The sequence below is a fragment of the Melopsittacus undulatus genome, chromosome 5 (assembly GCF_012275295.1).
Source record: "Melopsittacus undulatus isolate bMelUnd1 chromosome 5, bMelUnd1.mat.Z, whole genome shotgun sequence".
NCBI classification, from domain to species: domain Eukaryota; kingdom Metazoa; phylum Chordata; class Aves; order Psittaciformes; family Psittaculidae; genus Melopsittacus; species Melopsittacus undulatus.
Window position 1 is genome coordinate 30,542,761 of NC_047531.1, and position 27,893 is coordinate 30,570,653.

Below are 27,893 nucleotides of genomic sequence, written 5' to 3' on the forward strand. Positions count from 1 at the left end.
GTCCTTTAGGCTTGGGGAACACCAGTCAGTCCGAAACATAGAAATCTATTGTTTTTTTCCTATTTTAACTACTCCTCCTCTTCAGTAGTCAGTATTTCTACCTTGGAAGAGCACCAACACTTTTATTCCAGCTTTCAATCTGGTATATATGAAACCAATGGAGATAGGCATCTCCAAGACACTGATTTTATAATGAAAGTAGCACAGCGCTAACTGTAGTGGAACTCCAAAATGGCATGCAAATTGATAACAAACAACTCAATCCTCAGCCCTCTGGTGATGAAGTATTTAACACTAATAATTTCAGTACCCAGTAAAGACTAAATTCTGTCTTTGTTTTGCCTGGCCTTGGCAGGTGAGGGAGTGGAAATCAGAGTACTTCTTGTCCTCGGAATCCAGTGTAAGGGCAAGGGCAAGAGGGGTAGTACCAGACAATACTTGTGGGATCCAGGAAGAAAGCAAAAGAGGCAAAGGCTCCTTAAACAGAGACCACTGCAGCAGTTCCCTGTAGAATAAATAGAATTAGCTAACAGAGATGTTGCAGAACAATCTACCAATCTCCCCTTCTGCAAAAGGGAAATTAAGAAGAGTGTTTTGTGTTTCTTGGGACAATATGTTTTAAGCTCCTGCTAAAGTAATTTCTCAAAAGGCTTTATTGAGCCTTGTCCATCTATGCCTACTGGTAAGTTCAGAAATGAACTTGAAAATTTCAGTGAAGGCTTTGGTGCCAGAATGTGCTACTCATGGCCAGCAGATGTAAGCTCTCCTGAAGGGTTAGACGGATGACATTCACAATCCTAAATGAAAGCTGTTTTGTCATCACAGATTTAGCAATTTAACTATAATTATGAAAAATATGACATCTATTAAATCACGATACTGTGTACCTCCCTACAAATACCTGTGTTCTTGTTACAGTCCAAAATCTGTAGGCCATATTAATTCTGTAAAAGAAATTGGTTTAGTTCTTTTCATTTCGGCTCAGTTAACCTTCATGAGATACAATGCAAAAAGAGAGAAAAGAATAAAAAGTTTCATTCATCCTGTAAATATTTTAAACTGCTTTTATGAATTGAAAGTTTTTATTTTACCTTTCTCCACTAACTTGTAAACAAGCTGATGTATTGATGATGTACACCTCTGTACATATAGGTGCAATGGACCATTTCACATTTAAGATCAGGGAATTTATAAATATTTATTCCTTTAGAAAGACATTACCTAGCTAAATTCAATAGATCCTAAGAACATTCCAATACACATCTAATGTTTATATTACATTTTTAGCAGAGTGAATTTAAATAGGATAACAGTAGTCTTTGAGTCTGGATAACTGAAGATTCTACTTTGTCATTCTTCATGTCTGTCACAGGACACTATCAGCTTGAAAAGAATATTCTTATAAAATATCTTTGTATGAGAAGAAACAAAAGCATTGGCTGGATGTACATTGTACTTTTCTGGTTATTTTTAAAATTTAAGAATGTTATTGCTTTATGTTAGTATTAATATTAGGGAATTGTTATGCAGTCCTCCACTTTCCAATTCCCATATAATAGAATAATGTTGCAATATTCACATTTCATGTGCTTGACAGAATACTTTTTTTGCTTCCATATACTGCAGAAATATATTTAAATATGTCAAAAAAATATGTTTGTTGCTCTGAACTGCTATAGGATTTTTTTTGCTTTTGGACAGTATTTGAATTAGCACACTTCAAGTCTGTTATTGAGAATAAAAGCCGCCTGTTCTATTTCCTTCAAACAAGTCTTGATTTAAGGTCAACATCACAAGATAATGCATCCTTTAGGGAGTTCCCCACTGCAATGCAGGGTTTTGCTAAGATCAGACAGGCTGTGCCCTTGGCCACTCGGGAATCCCCAACTGGTAATTTAGCTTACAAGCCATTCTATTCATGCCTCTAATCAATGGCCTCTTTTTTCCCAGGCTAATGACAACCTTATGAAGCAGTATTTCTCTCATGTCTCTAAGAAAATAACAATTAACCATAGCTGTAAAAGCCATAGACAGAAATTTATCGTTAAATTGTTTTTGTGGTCTTAAACTGTGGCTCCAAAAGGTGTCATAAATGACTTCACTGTTAAAACATTCAGATATTAGATTTACTAGGGTACAGGCTAGTAAAAGCAGTTATAATGTTTACAGCAGGACTTAATCCTGAGAGATGCAGACCAGCTGCAGCATCCATTGACTCCGCTGAAGATTCTGCAGGTCTGTCCTCTCTCAGTTCTGCACATCATGGCTCTGCATTACTACCCAGCATCATGCAGAATGAGCACAAACGGCACTTTAAATATACATGCCTCATAAAAGCATCAATCTATGATGCTTTAGCACAAGGAGCTGTGCATTTTCCCTTAGCAAATGTGTTTTTGTCAGCCCCTCCTGGATCTTGTTTTTGAAGCATCTACTTTTATTGAGACTATATAAAGCCTTCTGGGAAACAAACCAAAAGCTTCTGTTGGGTGTTAAACAAATTCCTTTTAGATTCTGAGTAAATAAATGCTCTATTAGTGTTTTGTAAAGCAGAGAGAGAAAACCAAGTACACTTAATACTTTATATTTGTATGTCCATGTTATATAAATAGATGTGTCGACATGCATTTCTCTTACAACACTAGCAAACTTTGTAAATAACGAACTTTCACAGATTTCATGCTAATCAAATTACTTCTTGCTAATAGGTATCCATGGAGGCTGCTCCCCAGGTTTTCTAATTCTTCTCATTATGTTCTCTAATTTTTCCAGAGAGACAACTCAAGCAACTATTTGATATACAACGGCTGTACCCAGCTGGCTTTCACTCAGACAGTTGCTTTGATACAGCATCACATGATGATACTCATTACTTCAGATAAATTATTCAGAAACTCCCAGATGCAGTGTCCTGCACTTTAGTAAGCTACAGGAGAGTTTTGCTAAAGTGTGATGCTTTCATATCACAAAAAAATCTGACTTTGTGAGCAGTATATACTCATAATAAGCCAAAGGAAACTGTGTACTGGGTCACAAAGTTGCAATTAAACATTAACATTATTATCAAAATGTTCCTTTAATACAAAGCTTTCTTATTTTTGTTTTCTCAGAGCTGTCATAGTTGACTCAGGATAAATAACACAGTAGCAAAAATTTCTAAAGTTACAAGTTTTATTTTCTACAATTCTTATAAATTTTATCTTTTAATTAAGAGTTCTTCAGAATTCTTGGATTAATAGGTAATATCTAGAAAACAAAATTTGAGTATATATATATATTAATTCTCTCTGTATAGATATGTAACAGTATTTCCCTGTTACCTGCAGTGCTTAAACCCTGCAGCACTGAATCCAGAGCTCTATTCCTGTGTACCTGTATTACTTTTAGGAATAAAACACCCAACAGATTCTAGAAAATATTCTCAAAACAACAAAGTGGAGTCAGAAGCCTATTCCCTTACAAATTTGCCTGTTGTTCACCTCCTACAGAGCTCTTCAGTAGCATGGCATCAACAGCAGTTTGCAGGGGTGTAGAGATAAAGGACTAGTGAAAAAGGCTAGTTGTGCCTTGTGGAAGAGAAAAGGAAGGTAATGGCTATGGCTGTTGCTGAATAAAGTCAATTTTGCAGGAGAGCCAGCACTGAACCAATTTCTCTGGCAATGTCCCACCTTCGTTAGGTGCCTTAGGACCTATAAATGGGAAGGTTTTCCCTGGAGCTTTTTAAGACTGAAGTGCAAATCAACCCACTTACTTTAAAGACCCCTGTTCATTCTCACCTAAGGTCAATCTCCAATGACTTCCCTTACATCTGGCCTGGGAGGACTGGGGTGTCAGAAGAAAAATCCATCTGACTTGGAATAAAAGCTGAGGATGAGATGAAATGCCCTTTGGAGGTGCCTACAGCTACAAAGAAGCCACAGTGTCCAGCTCATTGCACATTACCATTGCTAAGTTGGGCCACCAGGTTTCCTTTCTGTGGAATTAAGTTCAGCTAATAAAACTGAGCTGCTGTTGCTATGCATTCCTAAAGCCTCTGTTTCAGAAACAAGATGATTGTATTAATTCTCTTTCTGGCTATTTTAGCATGGCTTTAGTCCATTTTTCTGGTGGATAAAAGTATGGAAATAATCATCTTAAAGGATCATGGAAAACAAATGTAAATAAAAATTATTATGTATTCCTCCTCAGGATCTCGTGCTTCTGAAGTCACCTTCCTGATTCTGAGATATTGATTAAAGACTCTGAAAGCTTATTCTGGATAATCAAATTAAAGCTGCCTGTGAGAACCTGAAGAACAATCTCATAATACTGAGTGATAAAATGGCAGATGAATTTTAATCACTGTAAATGCAAAGAAATGCACAAAGGGAAAAATAACCCTCGCTGTGCATACACATACATACATAATGATGGGCTCTAAAGCAGTTATTACCACTTAGGGAAAAGATCTCCAAGACACCAGCTTAAGCCCAGCGGTATTCAAAAAGCAAACAGAACATTAGTAATCTCAGGAAAAGAACTGAGGCTAAACCAGAAAATACCCTTATGCCATCAACAGTGTAATCACGTCCCAGGCGTTGCATGTAGGTCACTGAACCCCAAAAGCACATAGCAGAATTAGCAGAGGAGCAGAGGGGGACAGCTACTGTCATCAAAGACTTTGAAGAGCTTGTTTGTAAATGGGAGATTTAGTGGGCTAGGATTCTCCTGCTGGACAGATACCACATAAAGGGATATAGTAATGGTACATGAAATCTGTAATGATATGGATAAAGTGGAAAGAGAATTATTATTTAGCACTTTTTATAATACACACACACCCCCAATTACCTAGTTAAAGTATGAGGAAGCAGGTACCCAACAAAGAACAGGCTTTTCTGGTTTGGTTTGGTTTTGTGTTCTGCCTCCTGCTGACAACACAGTCAAACTGTGGATCTCATTAATTGCCCCAGGAGGCTGGTAAAGAGAAAAGTTTAAATGGCCATAAAAAGGAATTAGACACATTTATAAAGGATAGTTAAATCCAATGATCCTTAGAAAGCCTCCAGATTCTTCAAGATACTGAGAGACAGGTAGTAGGAAGGTGTCAGAAGGTGAGGATTATGTCTACTTTGTTTATTGTAGTCTTCTCCCAACCACTTGCTCTGAGTGATAGAGACAAGAGACAGGTTAGGCTGAGAGTTATTCTGAGCCGGTAAAGAAGACCTTATGTTCTTATTATGTTTTCCTCACTATGCGTAAAGTAGGAATTTATTTTTATTCAGCACAAGATTTAACTTTCTTTCATCTTTGGAATCATAACATAAAACTTCAGAATTCTAATTCCAATTCTAGTAATTACAATTACAATTCTAATTTTACATCTAACATTCTAATCAAAGCAAATAACTCTGATTCATTTAATAATGTTTTATATTTAAAACACCTTGGATAGTTGTTAAAATAGGAAGAAAACCATGTTTCATTTGTCCAGGAATAAAAGCAGCTTACAAGCTATGAATATCTCTCATTTTTTTCTGGTCAGTATCTCATGTAAGTTTAGACCAAAAAGACTTCTACAGCTCATCACCCACATATGTAATAAAACTTTTTGTAGGACTATACTTTTCCAGTTCTGACTGATGTCCATGAAAACCACCAACACTGAATATGCCTGGAAGAAGTGCAATGTATGGACTTGCTATTGCATTATTCTGGTGCTGAAGGTCCAAGCAAATTGTCTCTTCTCATCTTCTAAGAAAAAATGTTTATTTCAAAGCACTTTACAAAGAAAAATACAACTTCCAACTAATAGCCCATCACACAAGCTGAGGCAGGCATTCCATATGTATTTCAATTGAGTGTTAGACATACATGATTCTAATTTCAATAGTAGCAAGGAATTTCACATCTCTTGTCAGGGACTCCCATCACAGCATGACAAAAATCCACATTGTATGAGCTATGCAGCCTAGGAACACCTGATCACAGTTTTTCCTTTAATTCAGCTCCTTTGATGAGTATTTCCCAAAGGCAATGTTTTAAGTTTGTGGAGAAAATATATCTCTGACATTAAATTCAAAGATTTACAGTGATGGGAATACATTACATAGAAGGAGAAACTCCAAGAAGAAATCCACTGTTTTTTCAACAAGTTTAAAGCTTATCTTGAATTGCCTGGTGTTGCAAATTTCTGTGTACACGAATATATGCAAAGCTGAACTAACATTTGGCCACACATAATGTTTAAAAAATAAGAGCTGGGATGCAGTTTTCAGAAAGATCAAATCCATGGTGGTACTATTTCAACCTCAAGCACAAGTCTGTACAAAATATCAGCTGATGAGCACTGAATCATATGAAATGCAATGTACAACAGCAAAAGCTGAAGGGCAACATTCCCAGATCAAACATCTCCTTTCAGCTGCACATGATAGTAATGAATTTCGATATTCTGCTTTTCTTATATAGCTCCCCACAGCAACATCAGTGGGAGATCTGCATACATAAGGAGAAAAGAACAGCAAAACAGAGAACCAGTGGCTCAGAAATTATAGGGATTAGAATGGTAGAAACAGCTAGGTTAGAGCAGCATGACATGAGGATGAGGATGCCCTCACTGTTGCCCAAAGTATAAGCATTAAATTGACCACACTAATGGCTATGAAAGAACATGCAAACACATGTGAATTCATTATCTCTGTATAACATTGCACATGCAACAGGAGCATAAAGCAAAATTATTTTTTAAATGTAAGTCTTCTTTTTGGGAATGGGGGTATTTGTTTTGCAAAGCAAGAAATTATAGAAATATCAGCTCCACCTTTCCCCCAGCCAAACATTTTCAAAGTTTTTCTATTGATTTTTCAAAGCCTTCTGTATTTGTAATAACAATGCCTAACTTAATTACTATGGCAATAATGGGGCGCATTTGCTGTCCCAGGAAAGGAATAAAAATCTGCCATTATGTCTCTTTCTCAAATTAAGAGCTAAGCAACAAAAAATAACCTGAACACGCTGAATGTTCCAGCTGGGCTTTCTATCAATCTGGTCATTACTAAAAAATATGCCAAGGGAAGAAAAAGTTATTACAGTTTTGTAAATCTCAAGAACAAATGAAGGGAACATGAGCAAATCAGTAACTGAGAGATGATGGTTGGCAGAGAAATGTATGGGGAGTGTAGGGGTGTTGATTTTGTTTTTTTAAGTGCCCTAGTAATCACAGGAAAAACACAAGCACACATGCAATTTGCCCATCAGCCATTAATTGTCAGTGACCCTTGCCAGTCATCCACAAACCATTAGGGAGAGATGGAAAATCTCGAAGGCATACACAATCCAGAACAACCATTGTTTGCACACAGATTTTAACTGGGGATTGCACTACCACCAGAATACACATTGTTCTCTCTAGAAAGAATATTCATGAAGACATAATTACAATATTTGGTGTTACATAAACAAAATCTCAAAAAGCACCCTTCAAGTCAATCAATAATGAGAGCGTACACTGAGAAAAAGGCAAAATCTCTTTCTTACAGATGACATCTTTCCACCTAATCCAATGCTCTTCAGTAGAATTCAACAGAAGCCATTCAGTCGATTTTGAACAGGTCCCCTGTCACCTTTCACACATTGAGAGTTTATTTCAGCTTCTTTAAAAATATAATAGATCTGTGTAGGGTTCTTTCAACATTAATCTAAAAATAATTAATAACAGAATTTGCCAGCTGTCTTCTTCTCTTGCACTAATGTCACTTAAAATCTTACTGATGCATAAGTGAGAGATGAAAGTATGTTTATTACTTCCCTTTATCCATAACAATTCATTCTAATCCTGCTTTTATCTACCTAGTGATACTGCAGCTAGAATAAATTCTTCAGTTCCTTAGTAATTCAAATTTTCCTTAAGCTAACAACTTTATTTCTTGCAGGCTTAAGATCAGGGGGAAAAAGATTATCTGCATTTATTCTTTGCTAGACCAAATTCTACTTTTTTTTAATCATGTGTTAGAATTCATTTCAGTCAGCAAAACAACAGAGAATGTAAGCTGTGCCTAACGAAATTTTAATGCAATGCCATTTACTGAAATAGGCAAGTAGGAGTACATTTTTCTACCCAGCATTACCTGTTTCATTTATTTATAGAATTTTACATGTTAATAGATACATTCTAGCTACAATCAGGACTTTTTTTTTTTTAAGCAAAAAAGTGATGTAAAAATTCCAGCAATCAGTGTAGCGAGCAGCAAGTAGCCAATAATGTTCTACTTACCATGACCATTACACTAGGCCAACAAAAGTCCAAAACCGCAGTTAACCTTCTCAAAAAATAACACCTACATTTAATTAATAATCTAAACTATTTAGTAGATGTCAAATATGGAACTACAAGACCAGATGTCATAGGGAGGCATGAGAACAGAAGGATGGAGAGAAGAAACTAAAGGTGTTAAAATTTGTCAAGTATTTAAAAACAAAGACATGAAGGGGATAAAATACAGAAAGCTCAAAGAATTTGGAAATCCCCTATGTTATGTCTTTAATAGTTGGGAATCCATACAATTTAAGTCTTTCCATGACATTTTTCAATACTCATCAGAGCAACATAACACAGTTTTGTCTATTAATGTACAGTAACAAATACAGGCATATTCTCAGATTCTGAAGAGACAAAATAAGTCAAATAGTGGTGGGGACAGAATGTCCAGGTTGAAATATCATGGCATGGAAAGTGACCATAGAGAGCTGAGGGTTAGAAAAGTACATGGAAACATCCGTCTCTTTGAACAAAGTGGACCACCAGAAAAAGAAATGCAGTTTTAATGAGTACTAAAGGAGGCCACAGCCTACAAAGTCTAATGACCCTCATTAAGCCTACTGCAGAAACAAATCTCTTGCCCCTCAAACCACGAATGATGGCAGAGCTTTCCCACCTGCACAGCTAAATCAGAAAGTAACTAAATGATTCTTCTAGTCCAATGGAGGAAACGGGGGGATGAATACCAGACAAACCTTTAAAAGATAAATGTTTGATTATACAAAATACATCAGTTCCAGAATAGCTAATGCTGACTTTGTTCACCCTGTTTATAATGGTGAAAGTCTCTAAAAAATTACATAAATTGATGATGAAACAAAGGTGTAGCATGAAAAGCATGAGCCACATCTTGTGAGGGCAGTGGCAGATACTTTCAGATTTAGCAGCTGCATATGACCCTGATGGATCTATTGGGGGTTGCTGCAGTGTCTCCAAAGGTGTTTAATTATTAAAGTGATATACAACTATTCTGGATTTTGGACAGAAGGAATAGGACTTGCAGGTATGAACAAAATGTTTCTATTTTACAATAGGAAAAGTGGGATCACTGAATTTTTCTTAATGTAGCAAAAAATGCAAAACTGTGTTTCTCTGCAAGGGAAAACCTTGCTCCCACAAGCAAGTATTCGATTACACAGAAGGTAAACTACAGCTGTAAATTCCCAAAGCAAAATATATTTATTATAAAAAGAAAGAATAATGGACTACCTTAGAGAAAATCGATCAGAGAAATCCGGCTGGGATAGGAAGAGGAAAAAGGTGTATCCTAGTTTAAAAAATGAAATCCTACCCTTTTGCTCCCTCTCCCCAAAACAGCAAAACTTTTGGACAAAGGAACTCATGCCTTTCATGGTGGTGTCAGAGCTCAAAGATTAAATAAAGATTTCCAAACCTAAAACAGTCACTGCATTTTTCAAAGTCCATTTGATCAAAAGTACACTGAAACAACATCTAATGTCCACTACAGTTAACAATGCAGACAAAAAAAGCTGTAGCTTCTGGGTTATCTCCAGTCAAAAGCAATGTTAGCACTGCAATGCCAGTACAGGAAAGATGTAGGTTATAAATAGTAGGATGCTATCTAGACTAAATAATTTCTCAGACAAAATTGCTAGTTTGAACTGTTTTTAACAGCTTTGACAGTACAATACTACTTTTTTCCCCTCCTCCATTCACCAGAAGAAAGAGGATCCAGTGGAAGAACTGTATTTCTCTGTACAGGGAAGATTCTCTGCATTGGGCAGCCTCCCAGTCTTAGAATCTTAGAATCATAGAATGGTTTGGGTTGGAATGGACCTTAACATCACCCAGTTCCAACCTCCCTGTCATGGGCAGGGACACCTTCCACTAGACCATGTTGCCCAAGGCCCTGTCCAACTTGGCTTTGAACAGAAATTACCAGAGTCTGGCCTACACGGCTATAGAAATATGCACATATATAGATATGCAACTAAGGCTCATTTGAGTTTGTTTATAGCAAGAGACTTATCTTGAATCCCCCTGCATTTCTATAACCTTTTCATTTTTACAGTTGCATCAAAGATCCAACACATCACCAGGATATGTAATCAGACATTATTATTTTGATGAAACAATAGATTATATTCTGTAGGATTTAATTACATATAAAGATTAGATGTTTAAAAGAAACAAATGCTAACACTTCCCCTCTGGATTCCAGAATCCTGTCTGCCTCACCAGTCTTTTGTTCCTACCTTTACTAGGTGTAGAGTTTTTTCATAGCCAGAGACTTTTTTCTCTTTATCTTTGCTGAAATAATTCTAATGTTTTAAGGCATCACAAATCTAAATCTCTTTTTATATAGCTTGCAACAAGTTCTCCACATCTCTGCTTTTCATACTTTCCACTTATTTTAGCCACTTAACCTATTCCCAAAGCCTTCTACTATGAATTCTAAAAAAGTAGTTCTTCCCAGCTACTCTGCGATAGCCACATCCACATACTATGTGTTCCTCCTGCTTGGGCAGATATACTTCTCAAAAAGCTTGAAATGTTACCTCATTCCTTTTTTTATTCTCTCCCACAAACAGTGCTTATCTGCCACTGGGTCTGTGAGGGTATTAGTCATGAAAGACAGTAGCTTTTTAAAATGCTGTGTTATCTGTCAAATCTTAAATACAGGACATCTGTGCTCAGGCAGGATTTTCCAGCTCTATTTAACAAGGACTCAAACACTCACTTTGAGGAGTTTAGGTTAGAATCAAAATCCTGGTCTAACAAAAGGAAAATTACTGAGACCTTTTTTAAAGCATACTACAAAACCAAAATGGAAACCAGGAACTTGTAAGTATAAGGAATTCCATTAACATTAAGAAAAAACCCTGAGATAACTGTATTTGTGAAGCTCACCTACTAAAGTTACAGAAAAGTTTGGGTTCATCTTCACCTGACTGTGAATGTGTTGTACTATAAGAAAAATCAATGTTGGGAAAAAAAGACAAATAATCAGCCTTTAAAACTATCTGAAACATAATGAGTGTTATTGGAGATTTTAGCAAGTCATTATATTGCTTATGTAATGGCAACATGCTTTGAAATGATTGCCAGGAAATACACAACAGGTCTGCACAACAAGGCAAACTTTCCATCAAAGAACACCAAACTGTTTTTAACTTCTAAATTCAATGAACTTGCTGACCTTGTGGAGTAAATGTAAAATGCAGCTATTATGAAGATTAATTTTTAAAAAGGAGAAGATTGCCGTTCCTTTTTCATTAATGCTCTCTATTAAAAACAAGAGCTTTCATATAAAAGCCAGTGGGAGAAGAAATAATAAAAATGAAGGTAGCTGGACATATTGTAATGGATATAATACCACAAGCCCCTCTTTGTTAAATCTATCATGCTTCATTGCCATTTAGAAGTCAAGGATTGAAGGATTAAGGCTATACAGAGAATAGGATTAAAATCATATACTCTGATTTCTACTTATGATTAAATACTGTTTCAGAAGGAATGTCAACCTTTTATTCTCTATTGGCATCAAGGCCTTGAGTATGAGCTTTGCAAAATATGGTGTTGTGAATTCTTCTCTGTGTGAAAAGATTTCCTTTCAGAAATTCCCACATTGGAGCATTTCTTCAGTGGTCATTGTAGGAACGTTTCAGGCCACCTCTATTCTCATACCACACAATGCTTGCATTTTAGTGGCAAAAATCAACCTTGAGCAGTCAGTGAGAATTTTGCTACTCGCTTCAGTGGTGAGTGGAATCCAATTTATAGCTTGTTAAGGACGTGAATTGTTAAACCTCTGGCCCTGTTTCTCCCAATGACTTTAAAAGATCTCTCTCCCTCCCTTTCTAAATTTCATTGCACATTCCAGCAGAAAACTACTTAAGCTTAGCCAGTTAACTTGGCTGCAAAAGGAAAAAGGGACGCTATTAGAAACTGGATGTGAGGAGCTCCAGCAGTACCAGCAGAAACTTTTGGGGTCCATCACTGGTGAATGTGTCTATTTTATTGTGGAGTTAAACTACAATTTGAAAGAGTTTTACAAAATAACAGTTAACATTCATTGCCATTTTTAAATGTGTTATTCATTATATATTATGTCACTGACGAATATGCTGCATTCTTTACAGTGGGCATCTATTATACATGTTACAATAAAGACAAACTTTAAAGGAACACATATCAAAAATAATATCTCTGCAAACTTTTTTAGCTGAGAATTGCAGAGCATTTTACAAGGAAATAAGTTTCACAGCCACATGAAAGGTGTGTTTACATGACCCCCTTTCATAAAACACTGAAACTTGAAATTATTTGTTTTTGTATAATCATGAACTAATTAGAATGAAAGCCTGGTATTTTCCTCATCAAGGACCATGAGACAAGTTAGCAGCTTCCTCAACCTCCATTTAGCAACCTTTAAAATCCTCAGGTCACTGGAAGAATTACTATTAGGCTGACAATTACTGTACAGACAGGGATGCTTGCAGGCTGTGTGCCTCTGGGTCCTGGGCATCTCCCCATTTAAACACACAGTCTGGGTGAACAGTGAGACCAGAATGCAAGACAGCAAAGTACTAGTTGAATAATCAAGGAAAACAGACATGTTTTCCTATACTTTTATTCACTCTAGTCCTTGTAGTTACCAACTCTATTTAAGATTAAGGTTAGAATTCTACAGGGATTTGTACACCCGAGACAGAGAATCTAATGGTTCTGAAAGCAAAGTAATACTTAACAGTCCAGCACAGCTTAAAAAACTTCTCCATCACACTGATAAGTGTACTCCAAGGAAGCGGTCCCAGCACTCAAGAGTTCCCCAGGGATGCACAGACAGGTTGCCCAGGGCTGGTCCCAAGGTGCAGGCAACCAACGTATATCTATGTGGACAGATAACTTTGTCCTAAATCTTATCCAAGGATGAAAAAGCACTACTCTTATAAGGCTTTAAGACAACTAGGTTAGCCAGAGTAGTGTCTCCTGAGGGCCCAGAAGAAACACCAATGATTTTCCCCCTTTCTTATTTTTATTATCACTACTGTGGCTTTGGCATTGATTTTTTTTTTTTGTCGATTAATGCACAGCTGATGCTGCCAACACAGAATGCCCTTCCAAAGGTCTTGACAATTCAGGAGATTTCATTATTGTTTAATTGAACCAAAATTGAAAATACAAGCTGAAAAAAAGCATGTTCAGTATGTACTTAAATGACTGAAAACATTAATTGCGATCAATATTATTACAAGTAATGCCAGCTCCATTACAAAACTGATGGCATTAAATACTACTTAAAAATGGGGTTAATAATCTGCAAAAGAGAGTTCTAAGAACTCTGTGGTTTAAAGGTACAATATTCTTATCATCTGGAAACACCTGGATTTAAGTCAAAACTGGAAATGAATTTGGTAATGTCAATCCATTTCCCAATTCCTAGTCATTTGCTCGTATCACAAAGCCAGCAGGCAGGAGTGTGTCCCTACTAGGGCAGTCCCTACTCAGAAGTGACTCAGGCCTGGAACAGGAAGGGTTTTGATGTCTGAATTGAAAAGCTTTTGCAGAGCAGTATCAAAAGTTTGCAGCAAAATTACTCATGTGTGCCTGGCACTCTCAGCTGAACTCTGTAAGCATTTCATACTTGCCCTTGGGAAAAAAACCAACAGTCCTTGGCACAGCAACTCAAAGCATCCCAGAGGGGATGGTTTAAAATGTCTAGGGACAATGTTATGCTCTATGCTGCTCTCATATTTTCCCTCTGGATTGATTCATCCGGCATTATATTCTGCACTCCACCTGGCAGAGGAACTTACTTAACTTGTTTTTCTCACTTGCAGGGCAGTATCTTTTCCAGGCTGTAATAGAGAAAGTGCTGTTTTAAAATAAAAGAATAGGTCCCCTTTTATTTTTCTTGTGAAACATGTATAAGCTACATCTTCAAGAGAGAATGCAAGAGGAGGCAAGACTCTGGCTTTTAGCTGCATTTGATACTTCAGAGCCTTGAATATTTTGCTAAACTCTAGAGAGGATCAAGATTTGAGATGCAAGCTTGTGATTAACCTGTCCTCTTCTCTGTCTTCAGCTCCCTCACTCCTCACTGTCCAGCCTTTCTGGCTTCTCATATTGCATTTGATTCCCTATCCTCAAATAAATTCCCACCACAGGGACCTGGATTCTGTTTCAGGCACTGAGTCACCACACATCAGGTGTTGCAGCAAGTATCCAGTAAGTGTCTACATCAGCTATGGTGGGGAATGCTTCATTTTTCCCTTCACAGAGAGAGCATCCCATCAGCTACTTCCTACTTCATTATGATTGTGCATGATGTTTCCTCTCCCATTTGAAATGTCTATTCTGTTTTTTTTTTGCACAATATGAACTGTTAACAAAATAAGCAAAAGTTTCTTTGTATATAGTCATAGCTCTGTCTACATAAAAGCATGATTTTATAGTGACCTATTTGACATCCAACAACATTCCAGCATTTGAGAAAAAGAATTAATTAAGCTATGCTGGTACAAAGTCTAATAAAGAGACTCTCCTCAATATATATCCAACAGCAGGTATAATTGCCTGGAAACAAGGTTTAAAATAGTACTATTTGTAGACCCTTTACTATAGTGGAACAAATGATACCATTTAACACACAATGCAACTCACACTTAGCATTAGATATCAGTCATGACTTGTGTATTTTAGGAGTTCTTGTTTTGATCAAGAAAAAAACCCTAATTTTTGAAGATGGTATCTCTTTCTACTTTGGTTTCCTGGGGAAAGGAACTTTATGGATTCATTGTGTATGTCTGCTCACCATTTCCCTCCAACTGTTGAAGTCTGAATCTATTGCAGTTTTCAACTAAATTTAGCTAACACACAGATATCTTAAAGATAAATACATTACCCCTGCATCAGGTAATGTTATACCCTGTGCTCAGCAGGTACATGTCTGGCCTGCACAGGCCAATCTGGTTTGCAGAGACAACTTGGCAAAAAAATAAATAAAATAAAATAAGATTTTTACAAGCCACTAAGATAAAAGTTTTAGAAAGTGATGAGAATGAATACCACGTTGAGACACAAATACAGTGCTCAGGGTCACACAGCACTAGATAAAACCCAAAAGCTTGCCTTCTTTCTCAGTTCATATTGGGATCAATACATTCAGCAGAAAAAGGGGCTTGATCTGGAGTTCCAAGATGTCCTGCTAATACTTTGTCCACTCAACAGTGTAGGGCACTTCCTCATCATTCCATGTCCTCCTCTATCCATGTACAGCACCACTCAGTCCAACTTTCCTATGTAACTCTCTGATGAGGATTCATCCAAAATCAGCCAAAAAGTCACATACCCCTTTGTACCCTAGACTTCTCAAACATATGGTTTCAAACTCCAGGCTACTGCTAATTCAGTCAAACAAAAACCTAGCTGCATATACGTATTTACCTGCTATAGATTGCTAGTAGTGGGAATTGCCAGACATAAATGGTATCCATAGAAGATGAAAGCTCACTACTTTGTTTCCAGTGAAAATACATATAAGGGAATCAAGAAGTAATGCTTTACTCATAACACCAGCATGCCTATGCCCAAATGCATTCACAACACAAAAATACTGAAGGGTTGATATGTTTTACTACAGCATAGTGAAGAATCAAGTAAACAATGGCAAATTATTTGTTATGTTTCTGATTTACTTAACTTGCAATGTTGGATAGGTTTATTCATCTGGTTAACTACAGAGAAACCTGCACTTATCAAAAGGAAGGAGATGTACACAGACATTCTACAGTCTGATCATGACAGAAATGCTCACAAAAAAAGTGTGTCTAAAAGTACTGAAGAAACTGCTTGTGTCACAAAGCACTCTGAGTCACATCTATTTATTTATGAAAAAAAGTATTGATAGCTCTGCAGTATGAATTAGAACAAGAAACCAAGTTCTCCAGTTTTGAGATCATTTTTTACTAATTTTTCTATGCTCAGTTGCAAAATCTTTACAACTGAAAAACTGCTTACAAATAAGACAAAACAGTTTCAAACACAAACTGATTTTTAAGACCCTCATCATGAAACAGAAATTATGGAGATCAATAATAATGCCAGTTGTTGGGGTTTTTTTTCATTAGTTATTTTCATTCCATATATATAATCTTCCCAAAGGAAGAAGAAAAGTATCAGATAGCAAATACAAAATATCCCCAATGAATTTAAACTCTTGTTTTTTTTACAGCAGCAGAGTAGGCTGAATTTTACGCATCATCATGTTGATGATAATACCTCATAAATCTAGCAAATTTGTTCATATAGGATTTACTTGCTGGTATTTGAAGCTAAAATGGATATATGTAATGATGAATTACGTGGTTTGAACTCTTAGCAAGAAATACAAAATGTATTAAATGTAAGCAAGATGACAAAGATAGTCCTAGATTTTATTTCTTTCATGCTGTCAAACAAACTAAAGATATAATGGAAAGTTATTAATTTTAACAAGGTCTGGTGAAATTTGACAAAAACAGTTTCGGATTCCTGTTTGCATTTGTGGAGTTATAACAATAGAGGTGCCCTTTTCTGTCACTGGAAGTTTGAGTCTAGTTTCTATCAGTTAGATGGTTTACAAAGGAAAATACCTGCTGGAAACAAGTGAAATAGTCACAACTGTAGACTAATTGCTGGGTTTCAGTCATTCCTAGGGTTAGATAGGCGCAAATACAAATGGTGAGGCAGTAGCTTAGACCAGGGACATGAAGAGGGACTGTATGTTAAATGGTGAGGCTTTGAGAAAGTACTTTCCAGCATTAAAACGCTCATGAAATGTAACACAAAATTTTGACTCATGTGAAAAATTATTGGTTTCCTGGGATAGTTATAACCCTGAGATTGCAGAAAGCGCAATCAGTGATTGCCCTTATGATTCCAAATAGAACACTTGTCTTCTGAATTTATTTATTTATATAGAAAAATCATATTAAATATATAAATACATATATTTAAAATACCTGTTCAAGCAATAAATCTACAGCTTTCCTTTTTTTTTTTTTTTTTAAGAACTCCTGAAATATTTAGAGATGATTGAGATGATGACAGTGTTCTCCAAAGAGGAAAGGGAGCTGAATTCCTGAATTTGTGACCACATGTGCTATGACACACTGCATGTGCCACAAAAAGCCTTGAAAAACAACTCTGCTGTCTGGATCAAAAGTAAAAGGGAGAAGTCCTATATACCATGAAGTGGCAAGGCAAGGATGTATGGAGGTGGCCAAGCGTTGCTGTTAGCAAAAGGGAATCTGCTTGGAGGATTTGCTTAAGATGGGAAATACCCAATATGAAACATCATACTTAGCATGAAACAAAGGGCTCAACTAGGAAAAAAAGATGAAGAGGACAAGAACAGATGTGTGTGTCTCTGGCATGAAGAATGCTGAATCTGTGTGTGGCAGTGAGCTCACCAAAAGGTATTGCCTGTGACTACAGGAATGGGGAAAAGGATAATCTGACAAAATGTGACAGGAGAGTGGGGTTCAGTTTAAGGTGAAGATACCTAAATGTCTGTCTACACACAGATGTAAATCAGGTATCTGTGTCCTCTAATTGTCAAAATAGAACTGACATTCACAGTCAATGAAGTTTAAAAGCAACTCAGCTCACCCTCAGTAAACATCCATACTTTGCAGTCAAGTTGGTGGGTGTAGAGGAGATAAAAAGCCAGATGACAGATGAATGCTAGGTGAAATCAAAGGTTTATTTATAGTCTTAAGCCTACTTGGGTTTGAAAACTAAGGAGAAAGAAGGTTGACATAAAAAGGAAGGGATGGATTAAGAGTGATGGAGACTACTGGTTGGGATGGATTGGTAATGAAATATGTGAAATTTGTAGTAATGAAATATGTGAAATTTGTAGTGATGAAATAAGTGAAATTTGACATGTCTGATCCCAGGAAATTTCAACGGCTCTTTAATCCCCAGATTGGATAAAGAAGTAAATGTTCTCTTTTCCCTAAAATGGAAATTTCTATAAAATTAATTAAAGAATTTGAAAATTTTAATTATTACATTTCTTACCCAAAAATGAACTTTCTAAAACCTCAGATATTTCATGTCATTAAGGCTGAACTGCCTTTCAATATTAAACTAAAATCTTTACTGCCTTATGGGACCTGTCATTCTTTTCCATATTCTCTCCCAAAGAGCTGACTCTGTTAGTGGACCACTCACATAATATACCTATAATCATGCAAATCCTGCAAGTCTACTATTTAATATCACTTTACAGAAAATGTAGCAACCAATTAATCTAGCTCAGAAACAAAGGGGGCAGAACTGCAACTTCCGTAGCACTCTACAGATAGAAATTGGTTAACCAATGCTGATGGAGAGAAGGAAAAAAGGAATAATTTAAAAGAAGCATTCCACTTCAGAAACCACAAATAGTTAATATTTCCATGAGAGAAAACACAATTATTTTTAATAAAGATTTTCTGGAGGAAGTCAGGAATGTATAAAAAATCCTAGTTCTTAGTGAAGAACTGACATTTATTTCTGCTTAATGCTATTAGGAAACTTAGGTAGGCACCATACAAACAGTAAGAGGCAATTCTTTCTTCAAAGACCTGAAATCTAAGTAGATCTGACAGAGCAAAAGTCAAAGCAATTTGCTGAAATTTGCACAGAAGTTCCATGACAGAGAAATAAATATCAGCCCTTTAAACCTCCTGACCTACAAAGGGGTTTAGAGCAATGGGTATCATTCAAGGAAAACAGAGAGTCCCCAGCACGGATGCGAAGAAAGCTTGACTTGGTAGAGCTTGTCAGTCTCTTGGCAAAGGCATGTGAAAATTTTTCAAGAGGAGGGATGTGCTGGAAGGTTGCTTCAGATTTTGCAAAGAGAAAATGAGCAAGCACTGGGGTTTGCAGATAGAAACCAGAGAAAATGAAGAAATTGAATTTGGCAAAGGAGCATTAAAGAGATGAAAATGGAAGAAAGGAAATGCCTGGCGCGGAGGGGCCACCCCGTATCGCTAGCCCAGAACATCAGGACTCAAATACTGTACACTGCAAGAACATTGTCTGATGTGGAAACTTCATGCTGGCAGCAAAATGAAGAAGGAACCCTAACGATTCCATGATTATATGATTTGGCAGGATTTGCACTGAAAGGAGAACATAGAAGTTGGGTTCTTCAGAATGAAAGCCTGATAGCAGAGTCTGATAGGTGATAAGGACATCATAATGTATCTCAGAGAATAAATGCAAGTTTCAGATGTGACAAAATGAATGTCAATGAAAACAAGTTATGCAGATAGCGATAAGGCAGCAAGGTAAGTATCTTTTCTTATCTAAACACTGATGCCTTTCTAAAGCTCTGTTTCTCTGAGCAGAATGTGCCAGAATAAATCATAAAGTGCAACAGTAAAGATGTTTGGCATAAAAAACATCTACCAAGCCATAGCTGAAGCATGTGTGAAATTATTCCTTGATCTGGCATTAAATCTAAACAAGAATTCCAAACCCCCATGTGCTGTAACAAAGTTCCTGGGTTTGGACCTCAGTGGCAGGGTACAGTCATTTTATGGCATACTAGGGATTTTTAAGAACCTTTTCTTCTACAGGTGTTGGATTAAAAAAAACCCCAAGCCTACATTCTTGAACAACCAAAGAATCTTACGAAAAGAGAGGATGTTTCAGGAAGAATCTCTAAGAACAGAAAATCTCACTCTAAAGTCTTTTATGCTTCAAGTACTTTGCATTAGTTAGCTGAGTAACCCTTACAAGAACAACATGACCCAGCATACTATAGTAATTTGATAATCCAGTAGGCAAATAACTACAAAATAATGCTGTTTCTTTAACAGCATTTTCATTTTAAATTGTTTAAGATACTTTGTTGCTGGCTGGAGTTTTTTAATATTTCAGTGCTTGTGGTGATCTCAGTATATACAACAGCTACCAGGAAAAAACCCAGCTCTTTTACTCCAAGAAAGTCTGCAATATGTTACTTCATAGGTACTGGTGGATTTTTCTTCTGCCTTTCCCACTAGTATCCCTTAAGAAACAGGCAAAGACATAAATTCATGTAAGTAATGTGAGAGATTTAGATTTCAAAACTCCTGTGCCCTATTTTGTTTCAGTAACACACTTCTGTTGCATTCACTGTAGAATTTACTCTGGGAGCCTGTGTTGTCAGTGCTAGAATAAGCATCACAAAATCATTCAGACATGTAATTTCTGATGTCAGACTACAACGTCAGAAATACTGCTGAAATAAGGAAGGGATTTTTGGAATACAGCAATTTTTCAAAATAAAGCCATTTGAAAAGAAAAAAAAAACCAGGAACATTCTTTACCAAAACACTGACCCAGCATTTTATACAGCCAGCAATTCCTCAGTGACCTCTTTATCAACCCAAACCGGCACTGAGTTTTCTTTCTGCTAATAGTATTTACATTAACCAAATGAATGTATCTCAGAAAATTTAAAATAGATCAGATGCAGTACATGAAAAGCTATTAACACATTTAAAATAATTTAAAATGATTTGCATTAATGCACATAGCATGCATGCATTTAATCCTCTGTATCTCACAACAACAAAATAAGTAGCAGTCTTTAGAAATCATCACTTTTTAACTGGCTAATTGAACTGACACTGCACTATAAAACAATGGAAAAAGCCTCCTCAGAACATGATCTATTACATTTTTACTTTGCCTTTATTATGGGATTTTGATTCCTGAAACTTTACCAGAGGAAACCCAGAAATTATACCAAATGCATATAAGATAGTTTGATATGATCTGTATTAGCTCATATCTCTGAATCTGTCAATATAGTCATCGCTCCTGCACAACAGCTACAGCTCCTTTAAGCATCCTCAACAGTATTCACACTGTTAAATTTTAAACCATTAACAATGCAGTACCCCCCAAATCCAGCCTTGAACTCTGACAGACACTGATCTCTTTTCTCCCTCCCACACCCTGTTTTATCAGACACTATTTTGTTTAAATTGGCTACTAAATAGCATCGCACTGTACCTTTAAATACAAATCAAACAATATTCATATTCCCACGGTGCTGCTAGCTTCCCTTATGCATTGAATCGCCTGTAGATTAAAAGCTCAGAATCTGAAAAGGGATTCTGTTCTGCAGACCAAAGTTCTCTGTAGGAGATGAGGGAGAGGGTCAGTCCCGGAGTCACACACACAACAGGCAGAAAACACACTTGTGATCCTCAGCTTTGGATAGCATCAGAAAGGGGAATAAAAAGCAGAAACACATGGCACACTGAGAACTGGTATCACTTATGGCTTCTAACCAAAGCAGCAATTAAACACCTTTCATCATTCCCCTAAATGCCTGATTTTTGTAAGAACTGAAAGAGACACACACACACAAAGGCAAATCCCCTCTGAACAGCAACGAAAACTTAATAACCTACCATTTTCTTTGCACTCTTCTGGAGGTTTAGCCTTTTTCGCAAGTCGTGGATCCAGCCATGATGTTGTCTTTGTGTTATGGCTGAAAAGAAAAGAGATCACTCTGAGCAGACACATACTGAAAGGAATCAAGTTTATTCCTTAAGAAAAAAGGGTTAGTCCAACAAAATTGCAATCGATACACTTAATTTGCTTACTGGTTCTAAGTAGCCCTGAAGGAGGTGTAAGAGTAATTGTGCAAGGCAGCTGTAAATTTGGCAACCTCAGCTCCCTGTCCTCAAAGAAGCTATTTTTATTAAAATCAACTAGAATGTTGCCAAGTTAACCTCATTGAAAATGCAGAACTCATCCAGAGCAAAAGGAATTTATTACAAATACAGTGTTCTCCCGTTGAACGAGTGCAGGCGACAGGATTCTGTACCATTCTCACAGTTTTCAGAGAGAATTATTTTCATCTTAAACCTGTCCTTTTCATAAATACAGGTTTGTTATTTCTCACCAGCAGCACTGGCAAGGCACAGCAAAAGTGATGCAAATTACAGCATGCTCCTGCAAAGTCTACATCTCTGGACAGAGTGATTAATGATACTTTGTTTAACAAACCTTTATCTCCCCATATATAATCCTTCTATCGAGGTAAAATAGATATGCACAGGCTGAATGAATCATGTGGCTCCTTTCTATACTCAGAATAGATCTTTGAGGAATCAGCCATCAAAAGCGTTGAAAAGGCACAAACTGTTTTCTAGGGGAATATTTTGTCAAATGAATTGATACTTTGCACAGCTAATGAGACTTAAACCCAGGTCTTTTCAATGTACACCTTTCCCATAAGCATTTGAATTTGGAGCCAATTATTTTAACGATATTAAGAAAGGAAGACTATAAACCAGAAAAAGATGTGATCATTACTCCTTTATTTTTTGAGATGCCTTTCCTACAATACCATCATTCAGAGACACTTCTAATCCATGTTTTATTTATCTGATACATCTAGGAGGATGCTTGTTCCATAGAGTACTGAATTATTTAGTCTATTATTAATTTGCTGTATCATTTCAAAGTGTTCTTAAGACTTTTCTTACAAACATTGATATAAGGTGTACAAAACCTGGCATAAAACAGATTAGTATGCAGCTGGCAGTTGATGAGTTACTGATTAACTGTGGTCAATGTGGTCCAAACACCACTGATTCCCCTAATGAAAAATAAATGCCTAAAGCCAGTTCCTCCTTCTACCTTGACACCCTGTTTAGTTCATGGCAGATAACTTTTTCTCTGCCTTGATTTCTCTCTCTAAAAACAGAGTGATACTGCCTACTTCTTGGCATTATTGTCACCATATTAAAGCATCCCCCACCTTTATGGATGGGAAAAAAGGTAGATGAGAGTTATGTATAGATAAAGTGGCAACTAACATGAAAATTAAGGCATTAAAACCCTATTTTAAGCATGCCTTAGTCTGGAACACCATTCACGACAGCTACAAAGGATGAAGAAAACCACCCCTTACTTTGAGACCAGAAATGTATTTGCAGGATATGAGGATGATAAGCCAAAGGTAAGGTAATTTGAAATGAAGCCAGCAGCCCATGCTTGATAGCAAATGTAACTAAGACACTTTCTGTGAAGCCTGTGGTCTCCTGTAGGGTGTATTTTCATACCACACCTTTAAACTAATGAGGGAAGGTAGTGGCAACAATACCACTGCAGCAGTGTGGAGCTCAGTGTGGGCTCATCACCCTGGTATCTACAGAGCTACTCAGGTGCAGGCAGCAGCACACACTGAGCCCCACTCTACCACAGGTTCTCCATTAGCAGCACCAGAGCTCATAGTGAGCTTGCACATACCAGTTGGAGTTGCATTCACATCTCTGGAGCTTGGCCATGTCTGTACAGCAGCGACTCTCTCCCAGCTACTAATTCTGAATGGTTTTAGGGACCCCCACTGGTTGCAGGGACTAAACCAGATTCACAAATAGCTTTCTACAACTTTAAAAGAGTATTATATATATTATTACTATTAGTAATTTTTACTGTGGTATAAAGCAGATCTCAAAGCTGTTTACAACGGAAATAAAAATCATCACTCCTGTTTTTAAGGGTGGAAAATGCAGTCATAGAGTCATCAAGTGACTGTCCATAGCCATCGAACAAGCCAGTGGCAGAGTCAGTCCTAGAAGCCAGATCTGATGCAAGTCAGCTGGCCAGTGTTTTCCTCGTCAGTCCACCATCAGAAACAGAGCAATTCACCAGCCTTGGAAACACCCCTATGACATTCTACTATAGACCTGAGAAATGTGTTTTCAGGCATCTGTAAAGACAGGTGCCAAGATGAAAACAAGCCCAGGTCAGTATTATTGTTTGAGAATGTGAATTACTTGAATTACAGCCTCCAAAGCTTTTGTTAAAACTGAGAAACAGAAACAAGCAAACAGTTATGCTTCCCTTCAGAATAAACTGGGCTTCCATAAACCCAAGACTGATGTCTTCCAGTTTTGTGCATTGTGCCCATTCTAAACAAAAGCATAAGCAAATTAAAAAATCAACAGCTTTTCCAATGGAAAAGTGATCCTTCAGTCTGCAGTAAAATTTCAGAGAATGAAAACGTTACATCACGTAGATCAGCTCTTGCAGCACTCCATCTCCTAGTTCCTGTCTCTCAAACGCATTCAGCTACTTAGTAGAAGTAAAACTCATCTGCAATAAATCTTATTTATAACAAACAAGGAAAGAAAATATCTTTTGAAAATCACCCAATTCCTCCTTACCCATCTCCATGCTTGTTGCCTTGCCCTGCCTCTCCACTCTAACATTTATACTAACCACACAATGCTACCTCTTGCAATAGGACTTTCAATGCTTCTAGACAAGTGCTTCAGTGGGTAAAAACATCTTTGCTTGCTCTGAGGACAGACTCTACTTGAAAGAAGACAGAATTGAACCCACCTGTCTTCTAACACCCAAGCAGTGTCATTAACATCCTGTTTAGTGCTACACTGTACTGATTGCCTGGATCATCTTATCAAACAGGTACACAACACACAAACACTCCTACAAGGATGACAGACATGACTATTGTGCTGATCTCAGTATAAGAGGGAAATAAGTAGCCCTGGATTACAGCATAGTGGTTTTTTATACACATCTACTTCTGTCCTACACTGGAGGTTTATTTGGCAGGATACTCTTCCAGCATCCCTTGCGCCAGCTTTCAAGTTGTGGATTTAGAAGTGCTGCTGCTTTTCCCATAGTGGGTGCCATGATAGCACTATGCAGTGTTGTTCAGAATAACTTGCTACTTGTCTTCCAGCAAGGACTACAACTGGGGTTAGTCAACTGCAGAAACAAAAAAGGCTCAGATTCTTCCCCACACGGGTAGGACATGTTGGGAATGAGAGGAAGAATAAAGGCACAGTGGTGCTGGCTTATTGAATGTGTCAGAACAGGCTACAGGAACACCTCAGGAAAGATGCCACCTTCACTGTGTCCCAGGGCTCTGCCTATTTCCTCTTCAGTTCTGCAATGTGCTATAATCTATAAAAGATAAAAGGAAACAGTATTTATTTTCTAAACAGTTCTTAATACCATTTAAAAGAAGCCTTGATAGGAAAGCTTATGGGAAAGAAGGCAGAAGGAACTAAAATTGCCAAATCAACACCAATTGCAAAAGTAACGTTAACACAGATCTGCTGCATTAGCTGTGCATGTTGATGCTTTCTCAGCACTAAAAACCTTACAAAATGTGCAGTGTATAACCTACCTCCCTTACCACTAGGTCTAATCATGAGTGTCCATTTGGGAACTCTTACAGACAAGCCATAAGGAAAAGGGGCTGGGGATTTATAGATTAGTTATGAATGAATTGCAGATAAATAGCAGTGGTAGTTGTGGAATAAATGCATAAACAGGCAGTCGGAGCAGTTGTCACTGACTGAATGAGAGTGAAATGATGCAACAAAAGCATCCTGTGAGAAATACAGCTGTGGCTCCTCCAGCATTTTCTACTGGCCACTGCTTCATTACTCAGCAATGACCATATCACTTCATTAAAGAGCAGGTTTAGGAAGTCCATCCTTAAAAGATTTCAATGATCTTGATTACTCGCTAGGATGACTGAGCTAAGTGACAAGTACTGGCAAATCAACTATGCATGTCTTAGAATCTGTCTTAAAAGCAAGAGCAAATTCCTAATTTTGGAAACTTTGAAAGCAGTCAACGAAGGATCCCTTCGGTTTTGCTTCAGGCAGGCAGAGCATGGGAATAGCATGACATTTTTAAATTAACCCTCATTTGTTACCTGCTATACAAAATAGAAACTGCTTATAGGCCTGAAATGTATTGCCAATTTGAAAAGTAATTAGAAAAATAGTCACTCAGTAAAGCAGTGGATCTTATTGTAGCCAAAAGTCAATAAAATAATTATTGCTGTGTTACCTTAAATATTCCATCTTTGCCAAGTATTTGCACCCAGCAAAAAGAGTTTATTATGATCAGAGTCCTCCGGTATCAGTTATTGACAATTTTAAACATGCAGAAAGAATATTCTTGAGCTGCTTTAAACAGTGTGAAAGAAAGCTTAGAATACTTCCCAGCCACCCTGACTCAACCTCCTGCACTTCAGATTTCCTCTGTAGCTCTCCTCTTAAGACTTCAGAAAGACTGTTTATGCCCCAGTTTTCCATTATCACTAGAGCTAGACACCAGGATCAGAGCCTCTCCAGGAATCTCACTGGATTCTCTTCCACACCTTTAGGAAGTAAAAAAACATTAGGAGTGTAGCTTTTCTTATTTAACAATGTGTTATCTTTTTTTTTCCTAATTATTTTTTAGTATATTATTTTACTTAAGATTTTAATATAATGGATTTGTGCTAGCAATCTGTCAGTTTAAAGCACTTTGACAGATAAAGCTTCTTGTACTAAAAAAGTCCTCAGAAAATCTCTTGAAACACTTTCGGGAATACAGAAAGTAGTTACTGACAGTAATAGCCTTAATGTCTTCTGAAAACACTACAAACCTATTCTAAATTGTGATTCTCGCAAGGTACGTAATTTGCACATTATCGCGAAAGGTATTTTGAAATGGGTATTTACCAATGTGCTGCTGCAGTGTATTTGGGGACAGCACATATGGGTTTGTTTGGGTTTTTATTGTGAATATCTTACATTCAAGATGGTCCTCAATAAAACAGCTTGAGCAAAGAAGAGTATATGGCGCAGAGGAAACTGAAGTGCACTGTAGGCCAAACTGACTTCCAAAATGCTTACTCCTCCCTCCTCTTTGTATGTCTAAGATATGTAGATCTGAAGAGCTTTTCAGATATCACAATAATGATTTTCAAGTACTCTGTGTGTAGGGCAACAGTAACTAGAAATCAGCATTAAAACGGCTATTTTGCAATTCACCCTTTGTGGGTTAATGCCCAAAATTCTTGCACACATGTACAGAAATGGTGGCCTTTGGTGACGGGGCTATGGAACTGATGGACAGGGGTAGAGCAGCTGACATCATCTACCTGGACTTGTGCAAGCATTTGACACTGTCCCACACAATATCCTTGTCTCTAAATTGGAGATACATCAATTTGACAGGTGGACCACTCGGTGGATAAAAAGAACTGGCTGGATGGCTGCATGCAAAGAGTTGTGGTCAATGGCTGAATGTCCAGCTGCAGACCAGTAATGAGTGGTGTTCCTCAGGGATCGGTGTTGGGACCGGTCTTGTTCAACATTTTTGTCGCTGACATGGACAGTGGGATTGACTGCGCCCTCAGCAAGTTTACCAATGACACCAAGCTGTGTGGTTCGGTTGATATGCTAGAGGGAAGGAATGTCATCCAGAGGGACCTTGACACGCTTGTGAGGTGGGCTGATGCCAACCTTATGGAGTTTAACCATGACAAGTGCAAGGTCCTACACCTGGGTCAGAGCAATCCCAGGCACAGCTACAGGCTGGGCAAGAAGAAATACAGAGCAACCCTGCGGAGAAGGACTCTGGAGTGTTGGTCAATGAGAAAATGAACATGAGCCAGCTTCAGTGTGCGCTTACAGCCCAGAAAGCCAACCGAATTCTGGGCTGCATCAAAAGGAGCGTGACCAGCAGGTCAAAGGAGGTGATCCTGACCCTCTACTCTGCTCTCGTGAGACCTCACTTGGAGTACTGTGTGCAGTTCTGGTGTCCTCAACAT

At 37.5% G+C, this 27,893-nt stretch overlaps 1 protein-coding gene across 2 annotated transcripts in view; it reads right to left on the reverse strand.

Annotated features, from left to right (window-relative positions):
• MAGI2 (membrane associated guanylate kinase, WW and PDZ domain containing 2) overlaps positions 1-27,893 on the reverse strand; it is a 724,927-nt gene that overhangs the window by 203,478 nt on the left and 493,556 nt on the right. For both annotated transcript variants that reach the window (XM_034063203.1, XM_034063202.1), the window contains exon 6: positions 21,706-21,785. In XM_034063203.1, the coding sequence (XP_033919094.1) occupies positions 21,706-21,785 (80 nt within the window). The remainder of the gene's footprint in view (positions 1-21,705; positions 21,786-27,893) is intronic.